Below are 15,029 nucleotides of genomic sequence, written 5' to 3'. Positions count from 1 at the left end.
CTGTCTTGCTTGTAAAAAAAAAAAAAAAAAAAAAATCCCATTCCTTCGGGAGCGTCCAGGTAAAGACATTTTAATTAAGAACTGTATGTGCAAAGGAATGTTCTGCATGACCAAAACTTGAGACAGCTTTTAGTAATTTCCTGTCGTACTGTGTTTGGAAATGTGTCCTGTTTATTAGAAATGTCGAGAGGGGTACATTCCTTCCAAAGTTTCCTGAAGATTACACTTCTAAACAGTTTCCAGTCACATGAGATTTAACAACCCTGAGTTTGGGTTTAATTAAAGCTTGACTTCCAACTTGCAAAACAATTGTCCTTCATTTTTTAAAAGAACTGGGTTTTTTTTTTATCCCAGAGGCTTTCCCTTCTGAAATTATTAGGAAGCCTAACCTACACTGTCCAAGCACAGACAGCAGCTTCCCCTTTCTCCTGGGTGTATATCCTATTTTCTGCGGGCTGTCGCCGATTCACATCCCAAGGAAACAGCACATGCTCCGGTAGCTAATCCAGATTGTTTTACTTCTGCATACCTGACAGCATGCTTCTGTGCATGCTTCGTTTGCAGTTACTTAGGATCAGATTAATTCCAGTTGACAGCTTTTTTTCTGTGTAAATAGGGCACCAGAAGTTAGAAAGGATACATAACTATAAATACCTTGTTTCATAATTTTACAAAAAGCTACTGGGTTTTCAGATTGATATACTTTCATAAGGAGAATTGGTAACCCTTTTTTTCACAGATTCAAGCCTTCTTCAAGCAGCAGCTTTTAAATATCCGCCACTGATATAGAAAACTCCAAGTAATATAGTAGGTTAAATGGGTTTAATATAAAAACGACCCTTTGACAGATTCATATTTTATAATTGCACTGAGGTAATTAAGGGGCAAATGAACGACTCCTGCATATCTTCTATATGTGAAAAGAAGGTGAAAGTTATCATCTTATAAATCTGGAGACTTAATGCAAACTGCAAAACAATACAAGTCGTTAACTCTTTAACCAGTGACCCGCCTTGGACGATTGAAATTTCATGACCCACATTTAAAACAAATTGTCTCCCAGCAAAACCATACCAACCTAAAATTACTCTATTCACATGTCCAAAAATGTGATATTAAAAAGGGACAAGAACAGAACTTATAAATATGAATATGTAGATGGGTTTATACCTTCATTGCGAGATATGAGTTTGGTTCACTGCTACTGAAGTTAATGCTGAGACTGGTGAGACTGATGCTACACCTGGAACTGGTAAGACTGGTGCTGACAGTGCTGGGACTGGTAAGACTGGTGCCAACACCGCTTGATTTTTTCAGCTCTTAAACAGTTGCATATTTCAAGTTACTGTGCTTATAAAATGACTGGGGATTGGGAAACACTGCACTACAGTATTACAGACTCTGGTTAAAATGTACCGTTATAATTACGGATTTAAAATGTTACATTGCTTAAATATGCATTTATATGGAAAATGCATGAAAATGGTAAAAATACACCGCTACTGGGGAGAAGAGATTCAGCGATCTTTTGGTTATTGTGAGCTAGCCCAACAAGCAAAAACATTACTTACAAATTGAGGCTGGTGTAGACAAATTTGCCAAGATGAAAGCGAGACTCCTTTTATTTTATTTTATTCGTGTAAACATGTTATTTAACACTTGAAATCTGCAACTGTTTAAGAGCCGCCCAACGGGTAGAGCAGGTCCGGTTGTGTAATATTTTGTATCCCATAAAATTCTGCATGTTTTGTTGGCATCCTGAAGTGAAGCCTTTTTTTCTAATGTTAAGGTTAGGTTAAGGGTGAGGGTTAGTCTATATTTGTAATGTTAAGGTTAGGTTAAGGGTGAGGATTAGTCTATATTTGCATTATTATGGTACAATGTTTTTTTTTATTAATCAAACCACTTGATTGCATACAGTTAGTTTAATAGTAAGAGTTAGGTTAGGTCGGGTTAATTTGTATACAGCCTGAAATCAAAGGAATGTTACGAAGAAATGGCAAATGTATAAAAAACATGTCGATTATGCGAAATGAAAGTGGGCACATTATTAAAAACAAATTTTTTAATATATATTTTTTGTTTTTTCCGAAAATGTACCTAGCCGAATTTTACGGAGGCGGCCTGTGTATGTATGTATATATATATATAAAAAACAGGGAATGTGTGTGTGACAAGCAGTTACAGAATTGGAGATTAAATATAGCCAGATTATAATGCATAGGCTATTCTCTGTTGTGAATTCAAGGAAGTGTCGGTAGTGCCTTCCACTTCTTAGCATGTGCATGTACAGCTAATGAGGATCAAGAACCTTTAAGAGCTCAATTGTTCAATATAGAACCTTATTTAGAGACATGTTTTTTTCCCAGGCTGTACTTTGCAGCAATGCGATTGGTTGGAATCAGGTATTCGGTTCCATTGTTTTTGTAGGGGTTTCTTTTCCATCCCCTGGTGTGTTAACTGGAAACACATAGCAGCGCTGAATAGAGACGTCACATACTTTAATATCAGTACTGCACCGAGGAATTCAGAATCCGAAGACGCGACTCCAAGTAATTTTCGGCTAAGTGAACAAGGATAATAGTTTAAATTGATGCCTGGGACAAAAGATGGCTTTCTTGTTAAGCACCCCTTTTCCTAATGAAATGAAGTGATTGGGATTATTAAAGTATTTCCCTGACAGGAAAATTTTTTTAAATTTGCCACTGCAATTAAATGTGGATGTTTTCTACTGAATGCGCAAAACTATTCATGTTATGAATTGATGTAGTTAATTTTTAAAAATTGTAAAATTGTATAGTAATTATTTATTTTTATTTTTTTTAAACAGACTTTACTGATTTGTGGGGGAAAAAAAACGATTTAGTTGCATTTTGATTAAAGCAAGCAGCCACTATTTACAACTGTAATTCGTAGATTATGTATTTATTATTATTTTAATCTAAAACAAATGATACAAGATACAAGAGATGTTTGCACCAGGACAGTTATTTCTTTGAAAAACACAAAGAAACACATTTTATAATGCTAGTCAGTTAACTTCATATTTTCTTTTTTAAAACTAAAGAAAATGTGTTTTTGTTGTAGCATTGGAAGATTATTAAATCTAAAAATTGATTGACAGTCTGCCACTGAAATGCACCACAGCAGTTTACAATGTCTCATTAAAAAATAGGGTTAGTAAAACCACGTTAATAACCGCACAAAGGTCATGTAAATTATTCATTTATTTTGTTAATGTGTTAACTTGCCCTGCGACAGAAACACAGCCTCATTTATTTAATTATTACAGGATTAGAGCTGGCTACTGGTGAACCGAAAGGCAAGTCTCGTACTCACTGAAGAGCAAGTACATGTGTCTGTGTTTGTTCCTAGCATGGGTTTGGATTTTCTGGTCAGTGACTTGCCTCTCTGCTTGGCTCTATATAGCCCCCGCTTGCAGGAATTTGGACAGAGTGGTACAGACATCGCCGATAGAGACTGCAAACACTGACCATCCCCTTTAAACACAGTCTTGTAACTTGCAGACCTCAATCAGCAGCGCATCAAAGAGTCGGACAGGCTTACATACAGTAGCGATCGGAACACACGGGGACACAGAGGCGCAGTCAGGACTGAGACCAGGAACTGGGAGCAGCACTTCGACTGCTACACCAATCACTAACTGTAAGTACTGTAGCTACTTATTTGTTGTGTAATTCACACTCTTAAACAGTTGCAGTTCAAGTTACTCATAAAATGTTATCGCTAACTTGAAATATGCAACTGTTCAAGAACTGAAAACAAGTAAAAAGGTCTAATTAAGCAAATTATCAGTTTAATTAAGGGTCTAGTTAAATAACTGAGAGCTAGGTTGGAATGAAAACCAGCAGCCACAAGGGGTCCCCAGGACCGGGTTTGAGAAGCCCTGCTTTAGAATGACTGGTTTGATGTTGGAATATATCCATCTAGAGCAGGGGTCTGGTCCTGGTGAGCTACTGTGGCTGCTGGTTTTGGTTTCAACCAAATCTCTGTTGCTTAATTGAACCAATTATTGGCTTAATTAGTCAAGATTAACAGGTGTTCCAGATCTTTAGCCACTGATGATGTAAAGACACCTATAAAACATGCTAGATAGGGGCTCTCCAGGACCAGGGTTGGAGACCCCTGATCTAGAGTATTATTATTAGAGTTGTTGTGGTTTTATCTTAATTTTCTTTTTTTATTGTAACTGATAAATCGGAGTAAAGGATGATTGATTGCGTGCCTATATGGTCTCCCCTAAAACAATCAGTAAAATAAGAAAGTCTACATTACAATTAGCTCTGGAATGCAGGTGTTTCAGTAAGCTGTTTACTACATTTTATTTTATTCATCTCAGATGGAAATACTTGATAAACAATAAATCAATTAAACAAATGAGCAATCATCAATAACCCAATTATTGACAATTATTATTTATGTATTTTCCTGTAACATGGCCCATAAGTTGGTTTCTGACTGCTCCATATATGACATACAAAAATAAATAAATAAATGCCTGATACAAGTGTTTATCAACTTAAGGTTACTATCCCTAATATTTTATAAGTATTATTACATTGAAACCTGAATTATATAGCTGGTCACTAAAGGAATTGAACACTGGTATCTGCTTATTCAAGTAAAAATAAAATAAATGATATTATATATATATATATATATATATATATATATATATATATATATATATATATATATATATATATATATATATATAGATAGATAGTACTGTGCAAAAGTTTTAGGCAGGTGTGAAAACATGCTGTAAAGTAAGAATGCTTTCAAAAATAGACATGTTAATAGATTATATTTATCAATTAACTAAATGCAAAGTGAGTGAACAGAAGAAAAATCTAAATCAAATCCATATTTGGTGTGACCACCCTTTGCCTTCAAAACAGCATCAGTTCTTCTAGGTACACTTGCACAAAGTCAGGGATTTTGTAGGCATATAGTCAGGTGTATGATTAAACAATTATACCAAACGGGTGCTAATGAGCATCAATTCATTATGTAGGTTGAAACACAATCATTAACTGAAACAGAAACAGCTGTGTAGGAGGAATAAAACTGGGTGAGGAACAGCCAAACTCAGCTAACAAGGTGAAGTTGCTGAAGACAGTTTACTGTCAAAAGTCATACACCATGGCAAGACTGAGCACAGCAACAAGACACAAGGTAGTTATACTGCATCAGCAAGGTCTCTCCCAGGCAGAAATTTCAAGGCAGACAGGGGTTTCCAGATGTGCTGTCCAAACTCTTTTGAAGAAGCACAAAGAAACAGGCAACATTGAGGACCGTAGACGCAGTGGTCGGCCCAGGAAAGTTACTGCAGCAGATGAAAGACACATCATGCTTACTTCCCTTCGCAATCGGAAGATGTCCAGCAGTGCCATCAGCTCAGAATTGGCAGAAAACAGTGGGACCCTGGTACACCCATCTACTGTCCGAAGAAGTCTGGTCAGAAGTGGCCTTCATGGAAGACTTGCGGCTAAAAAGCCATACCTCCGACGTGAAAACAAGGCCAAGCAACTCAACTATGCACGAAAACACTGGAACTGGGGTGCAGAAAAATGGCAGCAGGTGCTCTGGACTCGAGTCAAAATTTGAAATATTTGGCTGTAGCAGAAGGCAGTTTGTTCGCCAAAGGGCTGGAGAGCGGTACACGAATGAGTGTCTGCAGGCAACAGTGAAGCATGGTGAAGGTTCCTTGCAAGTTTGGGGCTGCATTTCTGTAAATGGAGTTGGGGATTTGGTCAGAATTAATGGTCTCCTCAATGCTGAGAAGTACAGGCAGATACTTATCCATCATGCAATACCATCAGGAAGGCATCTGATTGGCCCCAAATTTATTCTGCAGCATGACAACGACCCCAAACATACAGCGAAAGTCATTAAGAACTATCTTCAGCGTAAAGAAGAACAAGGAGTCCTGGAAGTGATGGTATGGCCCCCACAGAGTCCTGATCTCAACATCATCGAGTCTGTCTGGGATTACATGGAGAGAGAGAAGCAACTGAGGCTGCCTAAATCCACAGAAGAACTGTGGTTAGTTCTCCAAGATGTTTGGGCCAACCTACCTGCCGAGTTCCTTCAAAAACTGTGTGCAAGTGTACCTAGAAGAATTGATGCCGTTTTGAAGGCAAAGGGTGGTCACACCAAATATTGATTTGATGTAGATTTTTCTTCTGTTCACTCACTTTGCATTTTGTTAATTGATAAATATAAACTATTAACATGTCTATTTTTGAAAGCATTCTTACTTTACAGCATTTTTTCACACCTGCCTAAAACTTTTGCACAGTACTGTATATATATATATATATATATATATATATATATATATATTTCTTCTTTTCCAGAGACACCATTCTTTTGAATTATTTAGCTTCCACTGACGTCATGTGGCAGCTAGCTGTGACCAAACTGTTTCTGTGCCTGTGGGTCGTCAAGAAGGGAAGCAGCCATCTCCAGGACGCGCTCAAGGAACTTAACACGGAATTTGCTCTCGGCTTCTACCAAAAATTAGCAGAAACTGGAAACGACTGCAACTTGATAGTGTCCCCGGCGAGCGTTTGTGACACTGGGGTTACTGCAGTTTGGAGACAAAGGAAACACATTCTCCCAGCTAGAAAGTGCTCTGGGATATAAAGTTAATGGTAAGACTGGCTGGGGGACTTTCCTAAAGTAATGATTGTTTTCTTTGAGATATGTACAATTATAAAGCAATGGCCTACCATATTGGCTAAAACAAAATCTCTACTAAATGCATAACCACCAAACAATATAATTACAAAGTACACAGACAGCGTGCTCAGTATTTTTATTAGCTTCTAATCACAACGATGCCCCTGCAGGTCCTTATCTGTGCGAGTATCATTGCTTGAATGTCTTGTTATGAACGATGCTTAGTGCGTATAATGCAGTATTTTAAAAACGTTTTGAATAAATTTGGCCAGTACTGTACTACTGTGGAATATCTTGTACTTTAACAAACCTTTGTTTCCATAGAAACGGCATTAAGAGGCTCTTCCATTACTTTAAAATCCAATTGCAACTGAAGAACAGCAAAGACTGCCGCATTTATACAGTTAATAAAACAGAAATTCCAAAGCCATTATTTAATGAGAACCATTCAAACGGTAATTTTTCAAACCTGTTGCAGTTACCTTTATTATTTCCCTTCCAGATCACAGAGTACAAGACTTCCTCCACAGAATGTACGAGGATGTGACAAACTCGAGTCAGAGCACTGTGCTCCAGCTGGCCTGTGCCCTCTTTGTGCAGAACGGAACCAAGCTCTCGCCTGCCTTTGCTCAGTACGTCTCATCCTCGGTGAACAGCAGCCTGCAACAGGCCAACTTCAGTGAGCCCAACCGGACACGCACCCAAATAAGCCAGTGGGTCCACAGTCAGAGCGGAGGTAAGCATGTGCTGGGAATTCAGTGCAAATACCACAGAGCCCTTGATGGCTTCAACAGGCAACAGAAATCCTCTCGAGGAAGCAGAGGACTGTTCAGTTGATTGAAATGTCAGCAAGCTGAATGCTATCGTTATTTAGGTCATTAAATAGGACTGATGTTGCACTGTTTGAGACTGTAATTTACCTTGTGTAATTTGCTGTGTTTAGGTTTCTTTGCAAAGCAGCAGAATTTTTTTACACTCTAGTAAAGCGAAACAATGCTACAATGTGTTTGGGCTTTTCATTTGTATAATTTTAATTTACATATTGGGGCCAAAGACTTTCATCGGTTCATTTGATACTAAATGCAGTGGATAGAAGTCTATTTTAACACAGAGGAGCAGCTGTTAGACATGGCAAACCATTTAGTGAGTGTCAAGATCCATGCCCCTCAGCTTCAGACACCTACAGTATAAACCCCACACATTGCCCTAAGTTTAAAATGCATAGAGGGATTCTGTGAAACCACACAAGGGAACCTCCTGCGGTGTTAAGGACACATTCATTACTTAACCATGGCTGTAACAACTCTGATGCTCTGACTGAATGGAAAAACAGAATCAGAGTTGCACATTGACGTTGATACAATAAGCACTGGATACGGCGACAATCAGTTTCACCTCCCTAGCTGACTTGTTTATCCAGAATGTATTAATACATTTTGAATTGTAAGTGTTTGGAAAATGATATCACGGTGATACACACAACACAGGATACAGCAAAGGTAATGAGTTTGTTATAAATGCTACAGGGTGTTCTGTAGTCTTTTCATGACACACTATATACTGTAGAATTTCCATCTCTAAATCGAATGACACTCGTTTCAACCTGAAGTCTTTGTCTTCAGTGTTGGACATCTCCCGAATCAAGTTCACCCAGTTAAGAGATACCTGGGATGTGATTAGACTCTTTCTACTAATATGGGCTTCCGATTACTGGCCCGATGAAAAAAGCTTTACTTCCAAGACACAATGTGTCAGATAGCCTTACAAAACTGCCTCACTGGCTTAACTCTGTCTCTTGTTTCCTTCCTCAGGTGAAATCACTGACGTCATGTCTTGTGACCTGATAGGTTCAACCCTGACTCAGATTGCCATGGTTAACACCGTGTTCTTCAAGAGCACTTGGCAGAAGCAGTTCTTATTCACAGACTCAGAACCTGCCCTTTACCATCGCAGACGTATCCACCTTAAAAAAGTACCAAGCAGCTGAAGTCAACTTCGGTAAAGTACTTAGAGCTCAACAGCACCCTCTATTGACAGACCTCTCACATGCAACATGCTCTAGCTTGATGTGTTCTTTTTAATTGTTTTATTTACAGTACTCCAAACAAATAATAGCTGTCCAACCTTTTTTTTTTTTTTTTTTTTTTTTTTTTTTTAAAAGCTAAAATAGACACCCCGATTACAAGGTAGTTTTTATAGAGCCGTACAAAAAACAAAAACTCACACTAGTATCAACTACACAAAGACATCCCAGTTTACTGCTCATGAAACAACTTGCTTCTACCTAAGACAACAGATTGTCCTTCCTGTCTTTTCAAACCCATTCAAAACAAATTTGAATATTTCAAGAGAGCCATATTGAGGCTCAAGATCCATCCATTGGACAGCCTTGGGTTGGTGATACGTTTGAGGTGCTTGTTTTCTGACCTGCAGGTCAGTTTAAAACTCGAGCAGAGGTTCGCCGTGGTGGAGCTGTCTTAACTCGGCAATGCAGTCAGCATGTTGGTAGTCCTGCCCAGTGAGAGGAAGACCTCCCTCTCTTATAGAGCCATACATCACTGCACGAGGGATTGCACTGTGGGCAAGCAGCCTGAGGAAGATCAAAATGGATGTTTTCCTACCAAGGTCAGAGAATGTTTGATAGAGAATTAAACAAACACCAGCACATACAGTATTTTTTTTTACTCTGGTGAAAGAGCATTAATACAAACTTTTCCAAAATGTAGTATAAACTTATTTATTCTAAAATGTATTTCAATTTTTTTTTTTTTTCCTTTAAGTGGACAATGTGATGATTTTGGTTTCTATGAATTACATGCAAACTGTACTGAGAACTGAAATGCTTTGAAATGTTATGTCTAATGTCATATGATTTTTTTATTTAATGTCATTTTTATTGCGCTATTGATTATTTTCTGTTGATACGATAAGCCTAAATATATATAGAAATATACACAAAGTACCAATAAAGTAGACATACATCCCATGTAAAATTATATCATTTTAAATACAGTATTCCTTGTCGTCATAGGTTTAAAATTCAAAATAAATTCAATTTGAAGACAGTCTTACCTGCGCTGGGAATCATTGATCTATTTGATCCTGACAAGGCAGACTTCAGGGGAATTTCAGGTAAGGAGACCTGCTGGATTTCTTTAACATCATTTTAATAAAAAATAAAGTAATTTACAGTATTTGACATGTGTTCACAAATGATCTCTTTCAGAACAGGATAGCCTTTGTTTTAGAAGCCATACATGAAGCAAAAACTGAAGTAACCGAAGAAGGGACCAAAGCTTCAGCAGTTACAGGTAGTTATGGCCACAGTGCAACACTTGTTGCTTTGTACTGAGGAAATATCAGACTCAATATTGAATCAATATCTATGTGTGCCTGCTTTGTGAAAAAAAAGTAGCAACATACTTGCACCCCATGCACACAAAACCAAATTAAATAGAAAATGAAAACAGACATTTGTAAGAATAAAGTGCATATCCTAATGAAGATAACAAAGTTGTGTAACTAATAAATCCTTTATTATGGGTGCCAGCTAGGTTTAAAAAAATCCATAACTTAAAAGGCTCAATCACAAGCAACTAAGTCAGGTAGACAAATGTTGCTCTACCTGACTTTAGGAAGGAAAAACTAAGAGAATGGTTTATTGACCTGAATAGGTACCATAGCTTGCAACTTTCTTATCAATATAGATTATTTAAATTATTATGAGCTTAGAGAAAAAATGAAGGAACATAATTTGGGTAATACTTTAGGGATGCATTATAAAGTTATTTCAAATCATGTTATTAGTTATGCTGTTAAGAGTTATAAATTGTGATTAAAAAAGAATAACCCTGAATGACAATACATGTTATAAGAATTAAATCAAATATTTACCTAATCCATATAAAAAGTAACCGTTTGTAATAATATGATTTGTTACAGCCATCTGAAATGTCTTTGCATCAGATAGAAATGACGGCACATTAAAACTAGCTTTACTGTTTCATTATCCCTATTTAACTGCAGTGAAACCTCGCTTCAAGGCCACCTTGGTAAAAAGGCCCCCACGCTAAGGCCATTATTTTTACCGTCCCCATTCCACCGACTTCAGTGTTAATAGACCTTCAATATTAAGGCAACCCCACCGTTGAAACCACATTGTGTTAGTCCCTTGAGTGGCCTTAATGCAGGGGTTTCACTGTATATATCATAAAATGTATAGTATAGAGTGCTGTTAAATCCAAGCTGATTCCCCCCCCAGGGTCAGGGTCAGGGAATCCACACACAGGTAGCCACCCTGACCTCTTGTAGAGTGGATATCAGCTTGTATTGTACAGACCCCTACACTACATTATAGATACAGTGTAAGACCTCTCTAAATTAAACTGTTACCACGTTTTGTAGTCATGGAAGACCTGCTTTATAACAGTCGCAGTGATTAATAATATCTCTTGTCGATGTTGGTTGCAGCCATGGTGCTACTCAAAAGATCCAGGGCCCCAGTTTTTAAAGCAGACAGGCCATTCTTCTTTCTGCTGCGGCAGGCCAATACAGGTAAGCCGCATTTCATTTCTGTTTATCATGAAGTAATACATGATCTAAAAACAGTATAATAATTGCATCCTATGTACAGTAAATTAAACTGTTACAGGACAAATCAAACTTACTGTATATTGTATAGTGTCATGATTTTGATTTGTTTGCAGTTCATGTTAAAGGTGAAAATCATATATGGTTTCACAGTAAGTATCGATTGTTTTGTTTTTTTGTTTGTTTTACATACTGCATGTTGCATTATAAGCGCTTGCTGAAAATATCAGATGGTGTTTAATGTAAAACTGGTTCGGTATAACTCGATCATACTGTATACCATTTCCAATTTTAATAATTTCCATATTTGGTGTACAACCTGTTTTTATTTCCATTTCATGTATTTCTGATTCTAACCTGAAGTTTTCTATTGACAGGTTCTATTCTCTTTGTTGGGAGGGTTCAAAACCCACTGGCATAGACAGGGTCTGAACCCTGCTTTCACATATGCAATGCAGACTAAGGAGCATAGCGAATTCCTGTTTATATTGGACCTACTGGAATTTAGGGACCATGTTCTGTAAATAATTGTAAATAAAATGTGAATACATATTTTGTATTTATGGTATTCCTTCACTTTTAATTTATTAAAAGTCACCTCTATCTTTGGAGAGAACACCACACGTCTGTGTAAATAAGTCCCTGCATGTGCAAGCTGCTGCTGTGTCAAAACGTGACATGTTTTGGAAGCACCGACTATGGTCTGTCTTGCCTTGTCCTCACATAAAGTATTGCTATGAGCCGAAACTCCTTAAATGGTTAAATCTTTACGATTGTATGGGAAAACCTGCTACAGGGCCATCTGCTCCATATCCTAAACCACTTCTGAGCCTTCAAAAGCCTATTTCCAGTAGAGGTTTGGCTGAAACTCAAGTTCCTACAGGTTCAGGAAACCAATTATGTTCTTCTGACCTAATAAATAGACCGTTTAAAACAAAATTAGAATAGTTTTTCAAAACAGCATTTTTTTTTATTTTTATTTTAATGCTGAAAGTAACGGTTAGTTCTAAATAAATCTACTGATGTTGCTACCACAATTAAAACAAAGTAACGTTCCTTCCCAATAAACTGTTGTTACCATGCACATGGATCCCTCCCTGCCAGCAGACTAACATATATGAATTACTGGACGTTTTTATATGTACAGAGAAATCGTTTTTTACATGTTGCAGCATTATGAAGTCATGCAAGTCAAAATGTAATAATAGTAATAAAAACAACACAAGTCCTGTTCCTCTCCAACAGCAACTGACCCCTCTTGCTGGAGACACTGCTGAGCAGTTTATTCCACTGAGGGAAGTTAGGATTAATTGGAGTGTTTTATTATGCTCAAGTTTTAAGCAAATTACTTAATTTGTTTTCCGCAGGAAAAAGATTCACACTCAAGCTGCATGTCCGTTTAAAAAGCCACTTAACAAAAGAAACATATTTCCAAATACAAGACATTGAAAAAGGCACTGTTTATGAAGCATCTACTACTAGACTATCAAGTTGTTTTAGGTTATACCAGAACATATGAATGGAAGTTCGCAATGCCTCATGACATTGGACAACTAAAAACCTTAAACCTAAAATCAAGCTGCATTTGAAGAACAATTGTGGCACCGACAGCATCTTGTATTCAAGATCAAAAGTACCTATATATGTATATTTGCATTAAAACAAAAAGTATGGAAATACAATTTCAAAGTTGATACTCATTGACTAAACAAGTATACCAAGTTTGTACTTTGAAACCACATAAGTGGCTTTACAGCTTCTACCTTCACAGAATCCATTAGCAGTAAACTATACTACATTTGCAACTCAGGACCTTCGCGATGGTGCCAAATTCAAGAGAAGCACAGTATCAGGTCCAACTCACGCAATGAAGAGTAAAACCAACACCGATTAAGGTTTGTGTGGAATTCATTGTTATTCTTGGCACCTCAAAAAAACCAAAAAAGCTACAAGATGTTTATAGTTTTCAAATAAAATTGAGTTTGTATAGACTTCAATACAGCGTGGCATTTGAAACCATGATAAGCAGTGTTCTCTTATCTTACCGTCTCATAGAAGTTTGGGGGAATAAGACTCCAGAGTTAACTGCACAATTAATTTCAAATCCTCTTGCTTTTATTTACATTAACCATCCACCGTGTAAAATAGAAACTTTATTGATGGAAATAATTACAAAAAGTGCATTTTCTTTAAATATTTTTTCAAAATATGCTTATTTACAATTATACATTATATCCAAAATACCTTTATGTAATGTGCTTCCCCCCCAAACATATTCCACAATGTTTGGCCAAGTAGGTAAAACCTGATGGACAGTAGCCTACAACCAGCATAAAAAGACAAAGCGTTCTCCCCACTTCCACAGCTTGGGAGGTTTATTTTACTAAGGGAGACGTCCGAAAGTATTATTACAAAAAAGTGTTAACCCTCATTAACACCGTCACCGAGGTTAAAACTGGGGTTTAAAATGTTCTACAACCGCAAATAAACGAGCAGAATATTGTTTGGTCATTGGTGCATTTTGAACGGCAGGTTTCTTTACCATTTGCTTCTCTCTGACTTTCAGTTCTGGGTCAGCCTCACAATGCAGGTAGGAGTGAACATGAACACTACTGTGTCACAAACAAGTTTGCAGCAGCCTTTTGTAGTCAAGTGCACTCTATTTTGAATGCATTCATATCCAGAGTGTTAAAGCAGTGTATTTATATGCTATCCACGTGGTTCATCTGATTATATCGGCAGTGGATTTCTTCCAAGAACCCTTCCAGTTGCTCTATAAGCACCCGCTTTTTAAACCTGCAGATACAAGATCAGAGTTGTTTAAAACTTACTTCAGGTCATTCAACTTATTCACTAAAACGCCTGTTCTAGTTCAGTACCTCTTGATATTTGAATTCTACATTTTCATTACTGACATGCACCATGTTAACATATAAATGTAATTTGCCACGTTTCTGTCCAATTCTATAGAGTGTCTAAATCCCTTTGGAGCTCCTGGGCTGCTGCATACATTAAAGCCATTGCTTCCAGGCATCCAATCATGCATGTCCAGGAGTTGTAGATCACATGGGATGATATGCAATGGATCTAAACAGCACACACCTGGTATTTTACTTGCTTTCAAAAAGCAAACACACACACACCATTAGACATGTTGGTTTTCACAAATGTATATGTTAATGATTTAAAACATGGATAATATTTAGATCTGTAACCATTTATATCAATTGAATAAACACCATGGTCTGACTAGACCACTGCAGTTGGATTGTCCTAAGTTGATTACACAGTTTAGCTTTGTGGTTGAAATAAATAATTCTGCACGTCTGCATTAAATAAACATTTACAATTGGTGACACTTTAAAAATGAGCGCATGGCATTCTGAATTGTACATACCTTGCTGCTTCTTTGATAACATTCTGCAGGAATAGGAGTCTTGTGTGTAAACTGCCTTGCACTTGTTCCAGGAAATAAAAGATTCTTTCATATCCTTAACATAGAAGGGAAATTATGTTAGATAGATACTGAAAGCTCGCCAATGAGCTGCAGATCAAACATAAAAATTAATATCTGTGTGCCTAATAAAAGCATCTGGTTTTAATTGCATCTCTCAAGCAATGAACTATCATGAGAAATGGTTTAATACTTTTTTTAAAAGTACTTATTTGCTTATTTCAAAGCCTATTCCATTTTTAAATTACTGTTTTATAAACACATTTAAAAAAAACTG

The 15,029-nt window shown here is 37.1% G+C and overlaps 1 protein-coding gene and 1 pseudogene across 3 annotated transcripts in view; one reads left to right on the top strand and one right to left on the bottom strand.

Moving 5' to 3' along the window:
• Positions 1-6,389: 6,389 nt before the first annotated feature.
• On the top strand, positions 6,390-11,719 carry LOC117406519 (probable serpin E3; annotated as a pseudogene).
• Positions 11,720-13,391: 1,672 nt separating this feature from the next.
• LOC117407440 (integrator complex subunit 6-like) overlaps positions 13,392-15,029 on the bottom strand; it is a 36,384-nt gene continuing 34,746 nt past the window's right edge. For all 3 annotated transcript variants that reach the window (XM_059028861.1, XM_034012468.3, XM_059028862.1), the window contains 2 exons: positions 14,696-14,789; positions 13,392-14,094 (listed from right to left, as the gene is read on the bottom strand). In XM_059028861.1, the coding sequence (XP_058884844.1) occupies positions 14,001-14,094; positions 14,696-14,789 (188 nt within the window). In that variant the 3' untranslated portion in view covers positions 13,392-14,000. The remainder of the gene's footprint in view (positions 14,095-14,695; positions 14,790-15,029) is intronic.

This window comes from Acipenser ruthenus, chromosome 8 (genome assembly GCF_902713425.1).
Source record: "Acipenser ruthenus chromosome 8, fAciRut3.2 maternal haplotype, whole genome shotgun sequence".
NCBI lineage: Eukaryota > Metazoa > Chordata > Actinopteri > Acipenseriformes > Acipenseridae > Acipenser > Acipenser ruthenus.
The sequence above is the reverse complement of the archived record's forward strand: the minus strand, read 5'-3'. Positions and strand labels throughout refer to the sequence as shown.